The sequence below is a fragment of the Podarcis erhardii genome, assembly GCF_964252035.2.
Source record: "Podarcis erhardii genome assembly, chromosome: 5".
In the NCBI taxonomy this organism is placed as follows: Eukaryota; Metazoa; Chordata; class Lepidosauria; order Squamata; family Lacertidae; genus Podarcis; species Podarcis erhardii.
The window spans coordinates 98157656-98178296 of NC_138509.1; the positions used below are offsets into that span (position 1 = coordinate 98157656).

At 47.5% G+C, this 20641-nt stretch overlaps 1 protein-coding gene across 8 annotated transcripts in view; it reads right to left on the minus strand.

The window, feature by feature from the left end:
• The window catches only part of TNK2 (tyrosine kinase non receptor 2), a 111238-nt gene that overhangs the window by 46481 nt on the left and 44116 nt on the right, over nucleotides 1-20641 (minus strand). For 6 of the 8 annotated variants that reach the window (XM_081862187.1, XM_081862186.1, XM_081862188.1 and 3 more), the window contains one exon: nucleotides 1206-1383. In XM_081862187.1, coding sequence (XP_081718313.1) covers nucleotides 1206-1383 — 178 coding nt within the window. Of the gene's footprint in view, nucleotides 1-1205; nucleotides 1384-17824; nucleotides 18549-20641 lie in introns of those variants that run through there. The other 2 variants (XM_081862185.1, XM_081862189.1) reach the window with 2 other exon arrangements.

The window sequence follows — 20641 nt, forward strand, 5'->3', positions numbered from 1 at the left end:
GAACTCCCTGACTATTGATATCAGCATTAACATTCTGTGACCTTTTAAAGATGTCTGTGGGAGGCTGTTTTCTGTTTGTTTGTTTGTTTGTTTTGCTTGTGTTTCATTATGTACTCGGTGTTTCCGTTTTGTATTTTTATGTTGTGAACCGCCTTGTGATTCCGGGCAAATTTAATAAATAATAAGAAGAATTAGGGGCTGGTTTATAGTGCTGTGCTCTAAACCACCGAGCCTCTTGGGCTTGCCGATCAGAAGGTCGGTGGTTTGAATCCGCATGACGGGGTGAGCTCCTGTTGCTCTGACCAAGCTCCTGCCAACTCAGTAGTTCGAAAGCATGCCAGTGCAAGTAGATAAATAGGTACCACTGCGGCGGGAAGGTAAAATGGCATTTCCGTGAGCTCTGGCTTCCGTCACGGTGTCCCATTACGCCAGAAGCGGTTTAGCCATGCTGGCCACATGACCCAGAAAGCTGTCTCTGGACAAACACCGGCAACCTTGGCCTGAAAAGTGAGATGATTGCTGCACCTCAAAGTCATCTTTGACTGGACTTAACCGTCCAGGGGTCCTTTACCTTTTTACCTTTACCTTACCTATGCTGGATCATCCACACATCTGGTGTGTGGATGATCATCTAACAACTGGAGACATCCTCCTGCACTACACAGCAACCAAAGTGGGACAGAAAATAAAGCCGGACATTTGTGGTACAAAAAGTTACGGGAGGCAAAGACACTGGCGAGAACCAGTGTGTTTGCCTCAAAACTATTGAAAGCAGGATTGCAAAGAGAAGTTTAGAGTGATTAGGTATATTTTAATTTAGTTAATTATGTAATAGGTTTATGTTAGAAAATGAATATGGATGTTGAATTTGATGTTTGTAATTTTTCTTGTTTTGGTTTTGGAAATATAATAATAATAATAATAATAATAATAATAATAATAATAATAGCAGGATTGCATATAACTACCCTGAGACCTTCACAGATTCAGAGATTTGTAGAGTCGGAAGGGACCCCAGGGGTCATCCAGCCCTACCCCCTGCTATGCAGGAGTCTCAGCTAAAGCATCCGTGAGCACAAATTGTCATCAACGCACAATAAAAAGGACACCCAGATTTGCTCCTAAGCGTCCTCCTTCCCTTTTGCTTCCGATCCCGTGATGCTGCTGCCGGTTGAGTCGGCGTTACGTGGCAGGGACTCGCTTACCAGGCCTCCCCATGCCAATCTTCTCCAGATCCTCGTTCTTGACATATTCGAAGTGCGAGAGGCGCGTGACATTGAGGTCGTCGCGGATGCGCAGGAAGTACTGCTGCAGCTGGACCTCGGTTAACAGTTCCAGCAGCCAGTCCGTTCCTTCATCTGCTTGCATGCCACAGCTCAGCTTCTGCAGGGAAACGGAAGGAAGCAAAGTCAGGCAGGCGAGGGTGGGGGTCCTGGTTTTAGGAAACAGTCCCCCCAACTTCTCCTCGGCTGGGGAGCAGGCAGAGGCCCAGGAAATTTGGAGAGCCAGAATTATGGATTTGGGGCAGGCGGGTATGTGTGAACCATCTATCTTTACCATCAAGGGCAAAAAGGAGAGATGTCATATTCAGTACTTAGGTTAAAACTATAAGGGACGTACGCAAACCTTTTAGAAACCATAGAATCATAGATCCGCCATTTTGACCTCAAAAGCAAAGCAACCTGTTGCTAAACACTTCAAATCCGGGAATTACAGCCTTATCAATAACTGCTACGGCGAAGTCAACAGATCTCACAAAAGGAGAGAACTTTAATGGAAGTACACAATGGGGATTATCTGGGGTGGGGGGCCCCAAGCAGCAAGGAGGTGGCAGGGGGGCTCCGGAGGTGTAAATGACCATAAGACTTTGAAAAGCTGCCTCCAGCTCACCGCTACCATCAAATTAATTGAACTATAAATAGTTTTGACTGGATTTGGGATAAATGGGCCATCAGCTGCTACTGTAACTGAACCTTATTGTGTAGTAGTAGTAGTAGTAGTTGTCAGGGGCTCAGGAGCAGAGACACGGGGGAGAGAGGAAGTGGAGAGCAAAGGGGAAGAATCTGAGGGCAGCGTAGGGGAGTATGACAGTGGCCCGAGAGATTCCATGAGCTTCTCCAGCGATTCAGAAGATTCCCAGAAGGGGGCGCCGATGGCCAGGGCAAGGGGGGTCCCAGGGGGGATGCACCAGAAGCAAGGGGCCAGCGGGGACTCCCAAAGCAGCAGCGGGGGATCAGGACCAGCTCCCCCACCAGAGCGTAGTGGGGGGGAAGAGTCCCATGTATCAGGGCCAGTGTCTCCTCCAGCAGGGAGAGAAGATGAGTCAGGGCTGACCACGCCTCTATCGGAGAGTGAGGGAACGGAGGGGAAGTCAGGTCCAGCTAGCCCCCCTGAAGAGGGAAGCAGTGACAGGAGCAGTGTAACGGTCAGGAGAAAGGTTGCCGGCTGGGCGTGCGCGCCAAGTTCAAATGTACAGGCGCGCGGGACAGCAGAAAACCCGGATTGGGAACCAGGTCCTAAAGCCCGGCGGAGGCGGGGGGAAGACTCAGGGGACTCAGCGTCAGAAGAGTCTAGAAAGGGCAAGACCCCAGCGGACAGGCGGACCCAGAGGAGGAAAGAGCAAAGGAAGAGGTGGAGCAAGGCTAGAGTCTTAAACTGGTGTCTGGGGGGAGGAGATTCAGACGGAGCTTCAGTGGTCTAGAGTTTAAGACGTAGAGCTGCGCGCCGCGGCTTTGAAATCGAAACTGAACTTCAATAAAGACTTTTGTATATAACAACGAACTGGCGTTGGTCCTTTGTGAGCTGGGACCTCGGGCAGCTCTGACAGTAGTAGTAGTAGTAGTAGTAGTAGTAGTAGTAGTAGTAATAATAATAATAATAATAATAATAATAATAATAATAATTTATTATTATTTATACCCCGCCCATCCGGCTGGGTTTCCCCAGCCACTCTGGGCGGCTTCCAACAGAACACCTAAATACAATAACCTATTAAATAATATGATCTTCCTTCGTGGGCTGTGCAAACCCACAAATCTGAGCAATGCTTTTTCATAGGTGAGGGAGGGGGCACTGGGGGTGTTTAAGGGACCAAGCAAGGGGGGGTGGGTGGCCCCAGAAAGTTTGGGAACCGAGTCTGGTGGCCACAACGCAAGGCATCTTCCTGCGCTGCTTGGTGCATCCACCGCAGGGATCCGAAGGCGATCTGGAAGTTTAAACACCCCTGTTTTTTTGTGCGGAAGTTAATCATTTAAACAGAGCGTGGCTTTGTCCAGGGATGGGAGAGAGCTGGGGGGAGGATAAGACCAGAAGCCCCTTGCAGGAGGCTTGGAGCAAGCCAGCTTACAGTCAAGGTTCCTCGTCCAACTATCTCCCACTGCTGTCACAAACGGGTCGGACAGAGACCTGGGCCTGGCCTTTCGCAGGGGGCAGCCGAAACCCCATTAGCCCCCCAGCCCTGCTTAATGGACAGTAATAGGTCTCCTGGCCAGCTTCCCAGAGGAACGTGTGGCTCACAGAAAGGCCTTCTGTTCTCGCTCTGAATGATTCCACATTTGCGGCACGGTCCCCGGGAGTCTGCCAGCGGAGTCGGGGGCCGGAAGGAATCCCGGCCAAAAGGAGTCTGGATTTCGCATCACAAGGTGGGAGGAAGAAGAGACCCGTGAGCCGCGCTTGGTGGGAAACGGGGCTGATGGAGACGAAGCCGTGGTTTTGGGGGTCCCTCTCTCCGCAGACCATCTGGAGAAGCTATGGTGGCCAAAAATGGCAGGCAGGGAAGACGAGGCTCAGGTACGATTGTGGAGGTGGAGGAGAGGAAGGAGCCACAAAGGAAGCAAAGGCTGTGACGTTCAGGAACAGTACTGTAGAGATGGAAGGGTCCCCCAAGGGACATCTAGTCCAACCCCCTGCAATGTAGGAATCACGGCTGAAAAATCCCTGGCAGGTGGCCATCCAGCTTTCCGTAAACGAGTCGATCACCTTTCACAGTAGGCCTTTCCACAACTGAATGGCTTAGTGTCAGAACCCCTTCCGAATGTTGAGTCAGAACCTCCATTCTTGCAATCTGAATATGTTGGTTCAGGTACCACCCTCTGGAGCAGCGGAGAAAACCTTGCTCCGATTTCCATATCACACAGCCTTTCGGGGAATTAAAGGTGCTGTGATCTCCAAACACCCCCAGCCCACCAGCACACTTCCAGATCTTGCATTCCTCCCCCCCCCCTTTTTTTTTAAGCAGGCTGGTACAATTTCACCCAGAAATACTATATTTGTGTTACTTTTATTGTTGTTAGCCGCTCTGAGCCCAGCTTTGGGCTGGGAAGGGCGGGATATAAATAAATTATTGTTGAATGTTAGAAAGATGTTGGAATGAAGTGACATGGCTTTAGCAGAAATGTTATAAAGAATTAAGTATAATAGATTGTAATTGGATTAAAGGGAAAAAATAATGTCAGAATTTGTTAAGTTAAATGATAGGACAGAAATTTGAGGAAGATGGAAAGGATTTGCTGAAACAATTAATCGAAGTGGAATACAAAAAAAGGGAGGTGTGAGGAGGTCGCTGAAACAAGTAAAAGAAAGTTAATAACATTGAAAGTATAGGTTGTGTTTCTTTTTTAAAAATTGTTTTTGTTTTACTTTTGTTATGTATATGTAATATTTTTGTTTTTGTATTGTATTGTATGGTTTTGTTATGTTTAATTCTTTTTCTTTTTTCTTTCTGTAACTTTCAAAACTTTAATAAATATTATTTAATAAATAAATAAATAAATAAATAAATAAATTGTTGTTGTTGTTGTTGTTGTTATTATTATTATATTTAAGAAGGCCCTCAAGAGCACTTAGAAAGCACTTTTTGCAAAAGAACAGCTCCACGGGTCCAAGTCTTCAGATTCCACGGCGCGTCCCAGTCTTCAAAGCACTTCACAGATTCTCATGATGCAATCATTACAACAACCTTCTAACGTAGAACAGTACTTTTATCCCATTACTGAAGATGGACTGAGAGGCAGAGTGTCCTGGGTTAGCCAACGTGGTGCCGTCTCCAGCCAACGGGCTTGCTATCTGCGGTTGATAGGAGATGTAGGGACCACATCCACTATCCTAGATATACACGCCTGATATTCACAAATGTCCCACTGAATCCAAATTGCAGCCTAAGGCAACCTAGCAAGGTCATGGCTGCATCCCAGATCTATAACCCGATCTCTTAGTCACTAGAGACACTGGCTCACAAATACACTTACATAACACACACACACACACACACACAAAGAAACACATGCTAACATTAACCATCAGCTGCCAAGTTTGCTTGTATTCCTCTTCCCTCCCCATCGCTCTTTCCTTTCATGCCGTGTCTTTTTAGAGTGCGAGCCTCAGGGTAGCGGCAGCTACTCGTACAAATAGATAAGCCACTGTTGGAGCCTTTCCGGCGGAAGAGTAGGAGGAGAAATGCTTTGAATAAACAGCATAAATAAATATAAAAATGATTCTTCGTAACTTTTTCGAAAATAAAAAATGGGGAGAAGCGGGAAATAATTCTTAGGGGACACCAAATGATTCAGCGCCTCTGGAATCTTCCTCCCAGAACAAATCCTATTGATCCCTACGGTCCTCTCTCAACTTCTGTGGAGAGGCGGGTGGCAAGGCCTTTTCACTCGCAGCGCGTCACCTCTGGGACGGCCCCCACCCATTTGCCAGGCCTCGTTTTTGAGGACCTTTATTTGTCAAATTCATATCCTGCCTTTCCCTCCATGGAGCTCAAGGCAGCACATTTCATCCTCTCCCCATTTCTTCCTCACAGCAACCTTGCGAGGTAGACCATTTCTGCATACTGCTGCTCCCAGACCTCCAAGCTTCCCATGGGGTTTGACGGTGCCCGCTGCTGCTGCCAAACTGACCCCTGAACAAATCAATCTATAAGAAAACCTGCTGGGCTTTGTGTCTTGAAAACAGACAAAAACACGAAGGACTAGTATCTTGAGGGTGAAAGACCTCCTCAGAAAAGAGTGTTTGCGCGTCGTGTTTGAGGGATGCCTCATCCCGTGCCCACAACAGCCGGGCTTTCTAAAGCAGCTGGGGGTACCCACAAACCCTGGCACGCACACAGAGACAGCTTGTACCTGGGTTCAAGGCGAAGAAAACTGGTTGGAAGCTGCCAGAGACGCTGCAATTCCAGCAAATGCAGGTGGCGTCACAAATGAAAGTTACAGCGAAGAGTTGAAGGCAGAGGAGGCTCAAATCTAACCCTCTCTTCCTGCCTGTTTTTGCACCCAGCGGTGCCATGCCTTGCTGGTGCCTGGAGGTGACGCCACATCCTGTGGGTTCCGTTGCCCCGCCCAGACTTCTCCTCTGCACCATTAAAAGTTTCAGTGTTTGCAGGCATTTTAAAATGAAAGATTTCTCCGCTTGGAAATCAACAACTCTTCCATATGTATATATTGAAATTAAAAAAATTAAGGTCTTCTATATATAATAAATGTTCATCAATGTACCAAGCAAACATGTACATAAACATATAAACCAAATGTCTGAAGCAACACAGGAAAACAGCCATGAAGCCATTTTGGCTCCCAAACTGACCAAATGTTTTCTCTGCAAAGTCAAAGGAAAATGGAAAAGCCTCCCCATTGTCTTTTCCTTCACAAATCTTGTCTTAAGGGTATGTCTGTGTATGAATAGGGTGAGCCTGTGACCTGGCTCAGGAACTAAGTATTTGTCATTACAAAAGACTGGCCAGGCTCCCCAGGGTATCCAATCAAGTGAGCATTAACAGGTTACCTGCCAGATAGAAGGTAAACATTTCTGTTTACTCAGATTTCTGTTGTAGACCACCCTTTCTGTGATGTTGGTATGATGTATCTGGGGGTGGTGGTCTTGAGCTACACCCCTTCTGTGATGTAGGTATGATGTTTCTGGGGGTGGTCTTGGACTCCAGAGCGGGCAATTTAAAATGTCTATATAAGGGCAGGCACACCTTTGTTTTGGGTCCTCCTCCTTTCCTGCGTGAGAGGGGAGCACCCTGTTGCAACAGATCAATAAAGATCAGGCTTACAAACTGCTTTGCTTCTCAATATTCTCTGGTTGGCCTCTGTTCTTTTCTCTGACTGATGGAGAACCTACAAATGACTCTATAAGGGCTCTTGTGTCCCCCATAAGGGAATAAGGGCAGATTTTCGTTTATTACAGAGTCTATCTCCTCCCCACCCCCTTTCAAATTGATCTAGATGGCCACACTTCTGGTGACGGTGTCTGCACAGCGTCCTGGAATTAAAAATATTGCATGCTGTCACAATAAATAAATCTGAGGCTTCTTTTCGCACCGCCTGCACAAGAATGACATCTCTGAGCATGCGCAGAGCTCCTGGCTGCTGAGGAACCACAATATGCTCTGCCGCACAACACACGTTTAGAATTTGCCAATGAAAAAGGACATAGAATCATAGAGTTGAAAGGGACCCTGAGGGTCATCCAGCCCAACCCCCTGCAATGCAGGAATCTCGAACCCACAACCCTGAGATGAAGAGTCTCACGCTCTGCCAACCGAGCCATCAGAGTTCTCCTAAATACGTATTGCCGAATAACTGAAGAAATAAAATAAATAATTCTTATGAAGCTCTTCACCAGCTCAAATGACAGTAATTTTGTGCCTCGCTAAAATATTGGTTTCTAGGCATTTCCTGACTGAGGCTATCAATGAGGTGCTATTTATAAGGAAACAAGCCATAAGCCTTTTCTTTTTCCGCACTTAGCATCTTCACAGCCAAACAGCGACCGAAGTAACAGAGCAAAAAATGATGGTTAATGTTCAATCAAAATTATGGTTTTTGTTCTTATATTTGGAAATTCAATAAATTGTCATTTTAAAAAATATGGTGAATTTGAGCAGCGAATGGTTGCCGTCCCATCCTCAAGGAGGGGATTATTGCCAGTTTAGGACGAGAAGGCGGCCCTTCGAGAAAGACCCTTCCCCACCCGATATTGTTCCCCACAGAACCCCACAAGTCTACCTCATATTATAATACACTTTTATAATAAATGTCGGTGTATCGGAAGCCCTGCATTCCCCCAAAGAGGCCTGCCCAGGCTTTGAGATTTTCTGAGAAGCCCCATTTCTCACTCCTGCTGTGGGGGACAGACGGACCCCAAGGGCCTCAAAAATGACAGCTCTTTCAGAAACTGCTGGCAAAGCTTTTACTTGCGAGAACACAAGTTGCTACACACGCAGGTTCACAGCACACACAACGCAAAGCGCAACAGCTTTTGCAACATAATGTATTTATGTGAAGGCCACACAGTGAATTAAAGCTATGTAAGCAAATGCTTATATTTATGCTTGAAGTAAAATGTATCTAAATGAGTTTTGGTTAACAACAGCTAGTTTTCTTCCTTGAATGAGGTAATGAGAAAGGTTTCTATGCATGATTGGAGAAAAAATTAACCTGCAAGTAAAGGCCCCCCCAGGGCAATGGGATGGGGTTCAGCCTTTGTGCAAGTGATCCCGCTGAACTTATTGTTTTGCAAAGTAATATAATCATTGGACTCTATCTCTTCCTGGCTCCTGAGTTTTTTTGGCAAGACCCAGGAACTACAGTGGTACCTCAGGTTAAGTACTTAATTCGTTCCGGAGGTCCGTTCTTAACCTGAAACTGTTTTTAACCTGAGGCACCACTTTAGCTAATGGGGCCTCCTGCTGCTGCCGCGCCGCCGGAGCACGATTTCTGTTCTCATCCTGAAGCAAAGTTCTTAACCTGAAGCACTATTTCTGGGTTAGCGGAGTCTGTAACCTGAAGCGTACGTAACCTGAAGCGTATGTAACCTGAGGTACCACTGTATGGGCTTTGTTTGCCTGCAACACTGCCACCTTCACAGACACGTTTGGTGAGGACACAAGACAGGGCCTTCTCGGTGGCTGCTCCTAGACAGTGGAACTCCCAGCCTCTGCAAAAGCGAAGCCTCAAAAACCTAGGGCAAGAGTCATTTTGCCCTCTCTGCTTTGCTCTCACAAATCAGCCAGCAAAGACATTTTTTGTTCCAACAGACCTTTGGTGGCTAAGCGGCTGCTGTGAGAGGGTCTTCTGGGTTGCTGTTCTTTGTGTGTGTTTTAAAAATGAATCTAAGTCATTTTGGCACTGCTTTCAATAGGTTAGTTTAATTGTTTTGATTTGTTTGTTGTTCATTTTCAGATGAATCCGCGTTAATGTACGTCGTGAGCTGCCTTGAACGGAGAAAGGCAGGGCACAAGCGAGACAAATCAATGGGTGTAGATGCATTTTGACAGCAAGCTAATGTTTAAAAAGGTAAAGGGACCCCTGACCATTAGGTCCAGTCGTGGCCGACTCTGGGGTTGCGGTGCTCATCTCGCTTTGTTGGCCGAGGAAGCCGGCGTACAGCTTCCGGGTCACGTGGTCAGCATGACAAAGCCACTTCTAGCAAACCAGAGCAGCGCATGGAAACACGGTTTACCTTCCCGCCGGAGCGGTACCTATTTATCTACTTGCACTTGGACGTGCTTTCGAACTGCTAGGTTGGCAGGAGCAGGGACAGAGCAACGGGAGCTCACTCCGTCACGGGGATTCGAAACGCCAACCTTCTGATCAGCAAGTCCTAGGCTCTGTGGTTTAACCCACAGCGCCACCTGTGTTCCTAAGTAAGCACCCGCTAATGTTTACTGCAGGACATTTCCCACATAGTTTGCCATGGAAAAGCGGCATGTAGCTGGAGTTAAACTGGACTCGGGTAAATGGGTGTTGCGAGGTTTTGCAAAAGGCAGCGGAACCTGTTTGGCTGAAGGTGACAGCAGGACGCGAGAAAGGCGTGCATTTGAGAGGTGGGACTAAGGAGGCGAGCTAAGAGGCTTGCCTGAGCACACAAATGCTGAAACTGCTTTATCAAGGCCCCTGATCATGTGTTTTACAGATGTCCAAGTGAGGACACTGAACATCGCTCTGCAGACTGCCCTCCCAACGCACACGGAAGGTTGGAGGGAAGAGGGGATCTGTGCACACACCTCTCCATAGAATCATAGAGTTGGAAGAGACCCCAAGGGCCATCGAGTCCAACCCCCTGCCAAGCAGGAAACACCATCAGAGCACTCCTGACATATGGTTGTCAAGCCTCTGCTTAAAGACCTCCAAAGAAGGAGACTCCACCACACTCCTTGGCAGCAAATTCCACTGTCAAACAGCTCTTACTGTCAGGAAGTTCTTCCTAATGTTTAGGTGGAATCTTCTTTCTTGTAGTTTGGAACCATTGCTCCGTGTCCGCTTCTCTGGAGCAGCAGAAAACAACCAACACTTAACTGTATCTGCACAATCCATGCTTATGCCTTGTTTCCTTATAGGTAGCTCATCGTTCCATGGCTGTACCTTGCAGAAATCCAGCGGCCTTTTCCTTTTTACGCACTGATCATCTTCACAGCCAAACATCAACCAAAGAAACAGAACATAAAACTGAATACAGTGGTACCTCGGGTTAAGAACTTAATTCGTTCTGGAGGTCCGTTCTTAACCTGAAACTGAACTTAAACCTGAAGCACCACTTTAGCTAATGGGGCCTCCTCCTGCTGCTGCTGCACAATTTCTGTTCTCATCCTGAAGCAAAGTTCTTAAGCCGAGGTACTATTTCTGGGTTAGCGCAGTCTGTAACCTGAAGCGTCTGTAACCTGAAGCGTCTGTAACCCGAGGTACCACTGTATAATAATAATAATAATAATAATAATAATAATAATAATAATAATAATAATAATATCCTGCCTATCAGACTGGGCTGCCGTCCTGGGCAGCTTCCCAAAAACTAAAAAACATAGTAAGGCAATCCTATCAGATGCGCGGAAAATCCAAAGAGAGATTTTGCGCAACCCAGCTTCAATTCAGCAGGTGAGATGGGGTTTTCGCAAGTGTTTCTGGGTTTGCCAAAGTGTGGGTGAGCCCTGACTGCCCCACTGAATTTAGCAGGACTTGCGTTCAAGCAAACAGGTGCAGGATTGAGCTGGGCGCATTGGAATGCTCCACCTGCACACAGAAAACTAGCTCTTCAAGGTGACGACAAGGCTTGCCTCCTCCCTGACCTTCTCTGTTTCCATTGGCAGGGAGCTCCTTCTGGACCAAATTCTTTTGCCTGCCTTATTGGCAAAAGTCCACAGGCATGCCCTACATTTAAAGCTCTGTTATCCCACTTTGACACGAGTGGCTTCCCCAGAAGCATCCAGCGATCATAGGAAACTACAGGTGTGGGCCAAAACATTTGGGGAGGTCCCAGTTTGTGGACCTTACCAACAAAGGTCCGTATAGTTAAAGCCATGGTTTTCCCAGTCGTGATGTATGGAAGTGAGAGCTGGACCATCAAGAAGGCTGATCGCCAAAGAATGGATGCTTTTGAATTCTGGTGCTGGAGGAGACTCTTGAGAGTCCCATGGACTGCAAGAAGATCAAACCTCTCCATTCTGAAGGAAATCAGCCCTGAGTGCTCACTGGAAGGACAGATCCTGAAGCTGAGGCTCCAAGACTTTGGCCACCTCATGAGAAGAGAAGACTCCCTGGAAAAGACCCTGATGTTGGGAAAGATGGAGGGCACAAGGAGAAGGGGACAACAGAGGACGAGATGGTTGGACAGTGTTCTCGAAGCTACCAGCATGAGTTTGACCAAACTATGGAAGGCAGTGGAAGACAGGAGTGCCTGGTGTGCTCTGGTCCAGGGGGTCACCAAGAGTCGGACACGACTAACCGACTAAACAACAACAACAACAACAACAACAACAAGAGTCACCTGACACCTCTCAGCAATCATAAGAAACTACAGGTGTGGGCCAAAACATTTGGGGAGATCCCAGTTTGGGGAAGACTGCTCTAATGGGTTTAAAAGTGGGTCAGTGATTCCCCCAAAACTCCAGGATGAATGAATGTGGACTGGCCTGCTCCAGAAACATGCTATAAGTACAACAAATACATTTTCCTTCTCTTGGGTAGCATCTCCTTTTTACAGGACTCGCTGTTGTGGGATCTCCACTCTGCTCTGCTTTTTAAAAGGCCATCTGGGCTTGATCTGCAAGCGGAGCAACGAAGCTACTCCCTCCGTTCTTGGCTCGCTGTCCAGTCGCTGGTAAACTGCCCTCCCAGTTAAACATCTGGCCCCGATTTCAGGGGAAAGCAACAACAGTGGCATTTGTTTGGCTTTCTGATCCCAGCTGTGCTCCCTCGCTCTGCTGGAGTGGAGAGCCCTTCGCAGCCCGAGACCAAGGACCCATTGACACAAGGAGGATGCATAGGTTATGTTCTGTCGCTGTGCTGAGATGGTTGACTCAGAAGTAAATCCCATTGCACTCAATGGGAGTGATGCCAACTCCCTGGTTTAAATGTACGGCCTCAATTTAGGATGGGGTGGCTATGAAAGACTTGCTCACAAATTTATTGACAGCTGCATGAATTGTAATACAGTGGTACCTCGGTTTATGAACTTGATCCGTTCCGGAAGTCCGTTCTTAAACCAAAACCGTTCTCAAACCAAGGCGAGCTTTCCCTAATGAGGCCTCCCGCCGCCGGTGCCCTTCCACCATTTGGCTTCCGTTGCTAGACCGATGTAAAGTTCGCTAACTTCTGATTTTGTGGAGTTCTTAAACCAAATAGTTCGTTAACAGGGCTGTTCGTAAACCGAGGTACCACTGTAGCTAGGAAGTGGAAGGGGCAAGCAGAATATAAAATGGAAGAACGGTATAAAGAGGTGTGGGATACAGCTATTAATGATACATTAATATGTGCCATTAAAGGTAAAATGGAGGATTTTGAGGAGACAGGGAGGGTGCTTGTAGAATTTGTACTGTTAAAACGGAAAGGGGTCAAACTATCGCAAGAGGTGTTGAAATTTTGGGAGCTTGGATAGTTACAATGGAATGGTCTCAGTGATGGGGTCACTTTTCCCACTTATTTATTTAAGATTATTACTTTGTCTAATAATAATACAGTGGTACCTTGGGTTACATACGCTTCAGGTTACATACGCTTCAGGTTATAGACTCTGCCAACCCAGAAATAGTACCTCAGATTAAGAACTTTGCCCCAGGATGAGAACAGAAATCGTGCTCCAGCGGCGCAGCAGCAGCGAGAGGCCCCATTAGCTAAAGTGGTGCTTCAGGTTAAGAACAGTTTCAAGTTAAGAACGGACCTCCGGAACAAATTAAGTTCCTAACCCGAGGTGCCACTGTAATAATAATAATAATAATAATAATAATAATAATAATAATAACAACGTACAGCCTAAGTCGGTTGCAGCAAACATAACTGGAGGGTCTTTGGGGCAAAGACAAGAGCTCCAAACACACCACAAGAACATGAGAGAATCCATAAGAGCCTGCTGGATCCGGCCAACGGCCCCTCATCCTGTTCTCACAGAGGCCAACCAAGATGCCTGCAAGAAACCTGCAAGGATTCGAGCACAAGAGCTCAAACAGCCTCTTCTCCACTTGGCCGGATAGGAGAAAGAGACCTAATTCAGCTGCAGAGACGTTTTCCCTAAGAAACTATGGGCTGCCTTGGGTTCCGGTTCCACCTCTTTCCACGGCACCTTTGGGGAGGCAGACACCCAGCTGCTCGCTTACCTGGGACTCCAATTGTGCTATAGATTTTACAAGCGCTGTTTTACAAGCCCCTGCGAAAGGACTTACAGCCATGAGGATGAGACCATAAGGCATATATCTCTGGCTGCCTCCAGATCTCTTTGTGAGCATCCTTTCCGATTCGATTGTGCGACTGCATCAAAGCAATCACTGTCACACAGCACATTTCTGCCTCGAATTGTAGAATTGGAAGTCCACCCCCCAGGAATGCAAGAATATTTCGCCCAATGTGGGACTCAAACCCATGACCCTGAGATTAAGAGTCTCATGCTCTGTCGCCCAGAAATGGGAAACAAGAGGAGATGCCGACGAAAGAAGAATGGCAAACAAAATTAATGGACTATGCCGAATTGGACAAAATGACAGGAAGGATTCGAAAGCTGCGGGAACAGAGATTTACAGAAGATTGGAAGAAATATACGAACTATTTGAAGAGCAACTGTAACCAACAAATTACGCCAGCAGGACTACAAGAAGCTGTGTAAGGAGAAATCTATGAAGCATTGCAAATTAGAGAAAGAACAGTGATATTAGTTATGAATTAATTGAAGAAGTGGGAAAAGTGTATTTAGAGATTAGATTGGAAAAATTTCAGATGAGATTGATGGAAGTCAAAAAAATTGTATAAGATGTCAAAATATGTTTAACTACTGTTGAAAATGATATGCTGAAAATTAATATAAATTGATATATACATATAAAGAAAGAGTCTCGTGCTCTGCCGACTGAGCTATCCCAGTGGCATAACTTCCCTTACTGCAAAAACAATTGGGGGGGGGGTGGCAGCTCAAGTGCCACAACCCCCCTTTGACAGCAGGACCTGAATTTGCAAGCCTGTTCTTGAATCCCACCTGCAGGGTCCTCCCACTGGTTTCCCCAACTGAAAACAGTCAAAACCTGCGCCAATTACTTGGCGAATATTACCAATCCCACCCTTCGGAGAGCTTTCATCATGGCCCGTTTTCAAACCATTCCTACAGCCTATCTGTCAGGCAGATATGCAAAAATCCCAGTAGAGCAGCGTATATGTCCTTGTCATATGAGAACCAAAGAGGATCTCACACATTACATGCTGTATTGTCCCATCTATTCGGCCTTCAGGGATGCGATGTTACAAACTATTCCCAAATCAATAGTCAACTCTGAGGACCAAGTAAAGTTTTTACTGGTGAACGCTGATCCACGGATTTCTCACGTGGTAGTGGTCTTTGTGGTGAAGGCCATGAAAACTAGGGTATGGTTCCTGGATGAAATGGTGAGGTCCCTCCCATTGCTCTCCTAACCTGCTGCTGTATCTTCTTTCCTGTATGGTGGGGTTTTTTGGGTAGTTTCCTTTGCTGGGACAGCATGGCATGAATTTTAGCTTATTTTTATAATTTTACTGTTTATCTTTTTAATAATGTTTTATGGTATTTTGTGTAAAGGCATGGACCTCACAAATTTAATAAACTTTGAACTTTGAACTTTTGAATCCCACCTGAAAATAGCGACCGTCCTCAGGTGCCTCTAGTCTAGCGAAAAGGAGGATATGAAGGAAGGCAACCCACAAAAGCAACAAACTTGTGTGTTTGCAATCCAATGGGCCTCCCACAGCCATGCCAATTCTTTTCTGCCCCCCTCCCTGCCTTCCTGGCTTGCCTTTCCCAAGAACCTCCCTGCTTCCCCAGACAGAGTGGGGTGGGGAAGGAGAGTCTGCCTTGGTATTCTTGGGTTGCAGCCACTTCAAGCTTCCACACGACAATACAGATTCTCTGTGGTGCAGGCCGGGCTAAAAATATTTGGGGCTGCGTCCAGTGGGAGAAAGTGGACGTCCCTTTTGCAAGAAGGGAAAGAGAGAGTTGCAGTTTCTGGTCAAGAAGCATTCAAGTTTGGAGACTATTTGAGAGGCAGCCTGGTGCAATTGGGACAGGGCGTGAGACCCGGGTTCAAATCCTTACTCGGCCAGGAAGCTGACTGGGCCACCTGGAGACAGTCCCTGCCTCTCAGCCTAATGTACCTCACAGGATTGTTGTGAGGATAAAAAGGAGAGGAGAAGTATGCAGGCCACCTTAAACTCCTTGGAGTTGTTCCTGCATTGCAGCGGGTTGGACTAGATGACCTGTGGGGTCCCATCTTTTAAAATGAATTGATTTTAGGATGCTGTGTTACTTTTATTGTTGTTAGCCGCTCTAAGCCCGGCTTTGGCTGGGGAGGGCGGGATATAAATAATAATATGATTCTTTGTTTCGCAATTTGATCCTTTCACATGGTTTTGTTCTGTGGTGTTTTATGCATTGTGTGTTGCTGTTATTTCTATTGATTATCGTTTAGTAATTATTCCCCAGTTTGTCTCTAAGGCGCTACTGGACAATATTTTAATATTTTAATTTATTTCGACTGCGTCAGACCAACACGGCTACCTACCTGAATCTAATTACTTCTTGTAATGGTTAAGAAAGGATTTCTGTTCGGTTATTATCTCGTGGTATTTAATTGTATTGAGTGCTGTTCTAATGGATTGTTGAATATTACTTTATCTGATACGAGTTGTTCATTCTTAAGTTATGTTTTTATTATGAATTCTTTGTACTGAGTCAGATGGTTATACGGTGTGTGAACTTTGTTGCTTCTCCAGCTTGCAAATCGCCTTGTGTATAGCAATATGGAAAGGTGATAGACAAATCAAAAGTGAAACGAAATAAAAATGGGATACAAATGTAGTAATAATAAAATAGTAACCCTGTCTGGCCCTGTTCAAAGTATGCAAACTTCCCCTGGACTCCTTATCCCTGTAGAATTATTATCATAAACTGCAAAGCTTAGACAAAGTTGCAACGTGGCAGCTACTGTTTTGGAGTAATGAAACTGCTTTATCCTGAGCCCAACCATTGGTCCATATAGTGTAATATTTTCTACACTGGCTGGCAGCGTCTCTCTAAGGTTCTCAGAACAGGATGTCCCCCAGAGACTGAATCTGAGACCTTCTGCATGCAAAGCTGATATTATTATTATTATTATTATTATTATTATTATTATTATTATTATTATTATTATTGCCACCCATCTGGCTGTTCCACCATCTCTCCGACAGGTCAAGTCCGTGACAGGTGAGGTAGCAGTGGCTAAGATAGAGGGCAGTCCAGGACATGTCTACTCAGAAGTAAAGCCCAGTGATTTCAATTGAACTTACTCCCAAGTAAGTGTCTACAGGACCAGAGGCTGCAATCCTATGTACACCTTCCTTTAAGTAAGCCCAGCTAAAATCAGTGGGAGTTGCTTCTGAGTAGACATGCAAAAGCTTGTGCTGAGCTAATGCTCTGGATTTGAATCACACCTCTCCAAAATCCTCATTATGGCACTAAGGACAGCGGCTCGCCTTGCAGGGTTGTAGTAAAGATCTCTGCCAATGTATGTGGAGTATTCTGAGCACTCAAAAGCACCATGTACAGGCTCACTACGTAATCCTTTAGTTTGCGTTCACACAGAGGTGTCTTTCCCTTAGGGGAAGCCTGTTTAGGGTTACAGTTTTGAAATCTGCTTCTCACAGCACAAACAACGGAGAAGAAAGTTTAGAAGCTGGCATGCAGCAAAAGGGAACCCCTTTTTTGCCGACAAAATTCAGAAGAGCAAAAAGCTGGAACCTGGAAAGGAAGGACTGCGATGAGCCGCCGCGTCTGTGTTGATGTCACACGAATTAGGACCACGGTTTCCCCCCAACACTGCATGGATGGGAAACTGAGGTCAACAGAGAAAAAACTTGCAAGGAGCTTTTCCTGTGAGTTTATGATTGAGAAAGGATTTAAAAGCCAGGTCCCTTTTGTCCAGATTCTGACACGCTTTCTGCTGTGCGCCACTGCTGCAGGGTTTATGCAATGTCTCTAGACCAGGGGTGGCTACCTTTTGGGGCCCCTGGTGTTGCTGAACTCCAGCTCCTGCCATCCCAGAATACTGGCCCTGCTGCCTGCTGGAAGGCCGCAAGTTCCCTACCCACCCTCCTACCCCAAAGTAAAGCAGGACTATCCTTGCTTCAGCTTCCCGGAGATGGACCTTCGTAACCCAGACCATAGCGTAGCGGAACGGCGCCTACAGAGCAAGCAGCTAAAGAGGTGGCTCTAGTAAGCCAGCCAGGCTGCGCGCTCGCGTAGAAAGCAGCAGGGGAAGACCAACGGCGAAAGGGAGAGGAGGCAGGGCATTTCCTCGTTGCAAACGGGTCTGCGCGCATCGTTCTCTTACCGTGTACATGCGGAAGCGGGCCAGAAATGGGAAGGAGCGGCGCAGAGCCTCAATGCGTCGCATCTCTGCTACCCAGAGAGGATGCTCTCTGACAGCCTTCCTCCTGTCTTGATATGACCGACGCACCTTTGGGAAAGGGACCCACAAGATAAACAGGAGAAGGGGGTGGGGGCTTCCCAGAGGCTGCAGCAGGATCCTTGCACTGTCAGCGGCTAGCAAAAGTCCCCCAAACCACCAGAGTGGCACCACACTTCAACCAAGGCGGACTCCATTGGAGAGCAAAGGCATCCATCAATCCAGGGTCTTCAAGATGCTTCAGGGAACACTTGCATGCGCCCAAGGAGAAATCTGAAGGTTTTCTGTGGATGACGGAGATTGATGCAGTCCCAGGCAGTCAATTTCAGAGGTGTCTGGCCTTTTGGGGGGAGGCATCCTCCACGCTGCCTTGGTGTCTCCCCAGGAAAAACCAAGCGGAGATTTCAGCAAGGGTCATAGGTGTCAAAACTGCCTGTGCCGGCCTGCCTGAAATCTCCATGCTCAGCTTCTGATGCTAAGAAGAGGCAGCAAACCGGCTCAGGCTCCAACTTCCCAGCATCCGAAAGTTATCTGAATCCTGACAGGTCTGGGATCTGGGTTCCTCTGGGCAGCCAGGGCAGGAGGGAACTTGTTGTGCAGCTCTCCACAACAGGACACTGTTGAGTCTGGTGCGCGCTGCGCCTGCAATCGCGCATGTTCTTGTTTTCTTTCTCCTCTCCTCCCCTTTCCTCCTCTCTGGCCGGTCCCAAGGGGATCTCTCCCTCGCCTGCCCGCTAGCCTGGAACAGAGACTCTATGGTATTCGCAGGGAACGCAGTTTGACCGGCTGCCAAGAGGTCAGCTTTAACTGTGGGCTGGAGAGGCAATTTCCTGTGGGCCTCTGCCTGGGATTTCAAATCGCTTCTCAGGCTCTCCTCCAGCCGTCTGGCTCAGACCTTGCTGGCAGACCTTGCTGGCCAGGGAGCATCCTGGGGCACCCAGGTTTCCCGGCAACATTATCACAGAACTGCGGAGATGCCAGGGACCCCCAGGGGCCATCTAGTCCAACCCCCTGAAATGCAGGAATCACAGCTAAAGAATCCCTGGCAGATGGTTATCCAAGCTGTTTAAAAACATCCAATGATGGAGAGTCCACCAGCTTTCGAGGGAGTCTGCTCCACAGTCAGATGGCTCTCACCATCTGAAAGTTCTTCCTTATGTTTAGTCGGAATCTCCTTTCTCGTCTCTGAATCTGTCGGTTCGAGTCCTGCCATCCGGAGCAGGAGAAAAGAAGCTTGCCCCCTTTTCCATGTGACTGCCCTTCCACAGAGCCTAGGACTTGCTGATCGGAAAGTTGACGGTTCGAATCCCCACGACGGGGTGAGCTCCCGTTGCTCGGTTCCTGCTCCTGCCCACCTAGCAGTTCGAAAGCACGTCAAAGTGCAAGTAGATAAATAGGTACCGCTCCGGCGGGAAGGTAAACGGCGTTTCTGTGCGCTGCTCTGGTTCGCCAGAAGTGGCTTAGTCATGCTGGCCACACGACCCGGAAGCTGTACGCCGACTCCCTCGGCCAATAAAGCGAGATGAGCGCCGCAACCCCAGAGTCATCCGCGACTGGACTTAACCCGTTCTTGTACTTCCGGGTTTCGGCGGGTGCGTAACCCGAAAAAACGCAACCTGAGGCAGCTGTAACCCAAGGTATGACTGTATCTGAATTCTCAGTCTTCTTTTCTCCTAACGCCCCCAGTTCCCTCAACAGTTCATCATACGGCTTCATTTCCAGACCCTTGATCATCTTGGCCGCCCTCCTCCGCACACATTCTACCTTGACGATAAACTGTGATTCCCAGAACTGGACAAAAATGGAGAAGCGTCCTTCGTTGTCCTAATTTGCAGTTAACGCTTTCCTTGGTGTCAAATTTGGGGCTGATGCAAAAATGTCAGTCTTTGTTTTTCCTCTCCTACTCCAGTGTGTACAACCCCCCCCCCCCCAAAAAAAACCCCACCTAATTTGAGCCTGGAGCATAAGAAAGTGCCAAACCGGGAGGAATGTCCTCAGCAGCAAAAGCCACTATTTACAGGGGATAATTTGACGGCAGGCCTGGAAAAATGCTGGAGATGCGAGAGACCTGGAACTGCAGGAAACAGCGAAGTCGCCTCCTCTGCAAAACTGCTCCCTAGGCCTGCCGCAGGGGAATGACGTGGGAAGGGTCTCATCCTGCCCCAAAGCCCCCTTGGGCCTGCTGGGGATGGGGCAGAGCCCTTTCTTTAAGGCTTCCCAGCCTGTGCACCTGACAGATGGCTGCGGGGGGAGGCGAAGGAGCAGGGAGCTTCCTCCAGCGCTAGGATCTTGTCCCTCGTCCAAGCGGGGAGGAAAACAGGAGGAAAACAGTGCGACCTTTGCTGTGCCCTGGCTCCTTAACACTGCTTTCTTGTCTTCCAGCACATCCCCAAGGAGAACAGCTGGCCGGATCTGGAGCTAAACATTTTCTCTGCAGAGGGATGCTGAAGGCGTGAGGAGGGAGAGAGAAACAACAGGTTTTGGGTTTTTCGGGGGGGGGGTAGCAAAATCCCCGGGGGAATGGGAGGCTTGCCTTCCTGTTTACCAATTTGCCTGGAACGATTCCCACACTTTCAAGGCAGTTAATAATAATAATAAAAAGCACCAAGCGCCGTTTGAAGCATCACACTTTGCAAAAAAGTATGCATTTGTGTTGAAAAGGAAAGGGGTGGGGAGCCATGCAGAAAGATTGAGGGGAAAGCTTATTTTTGCAGCTGGCTTCTGATCAAATTGCAGTGTTGC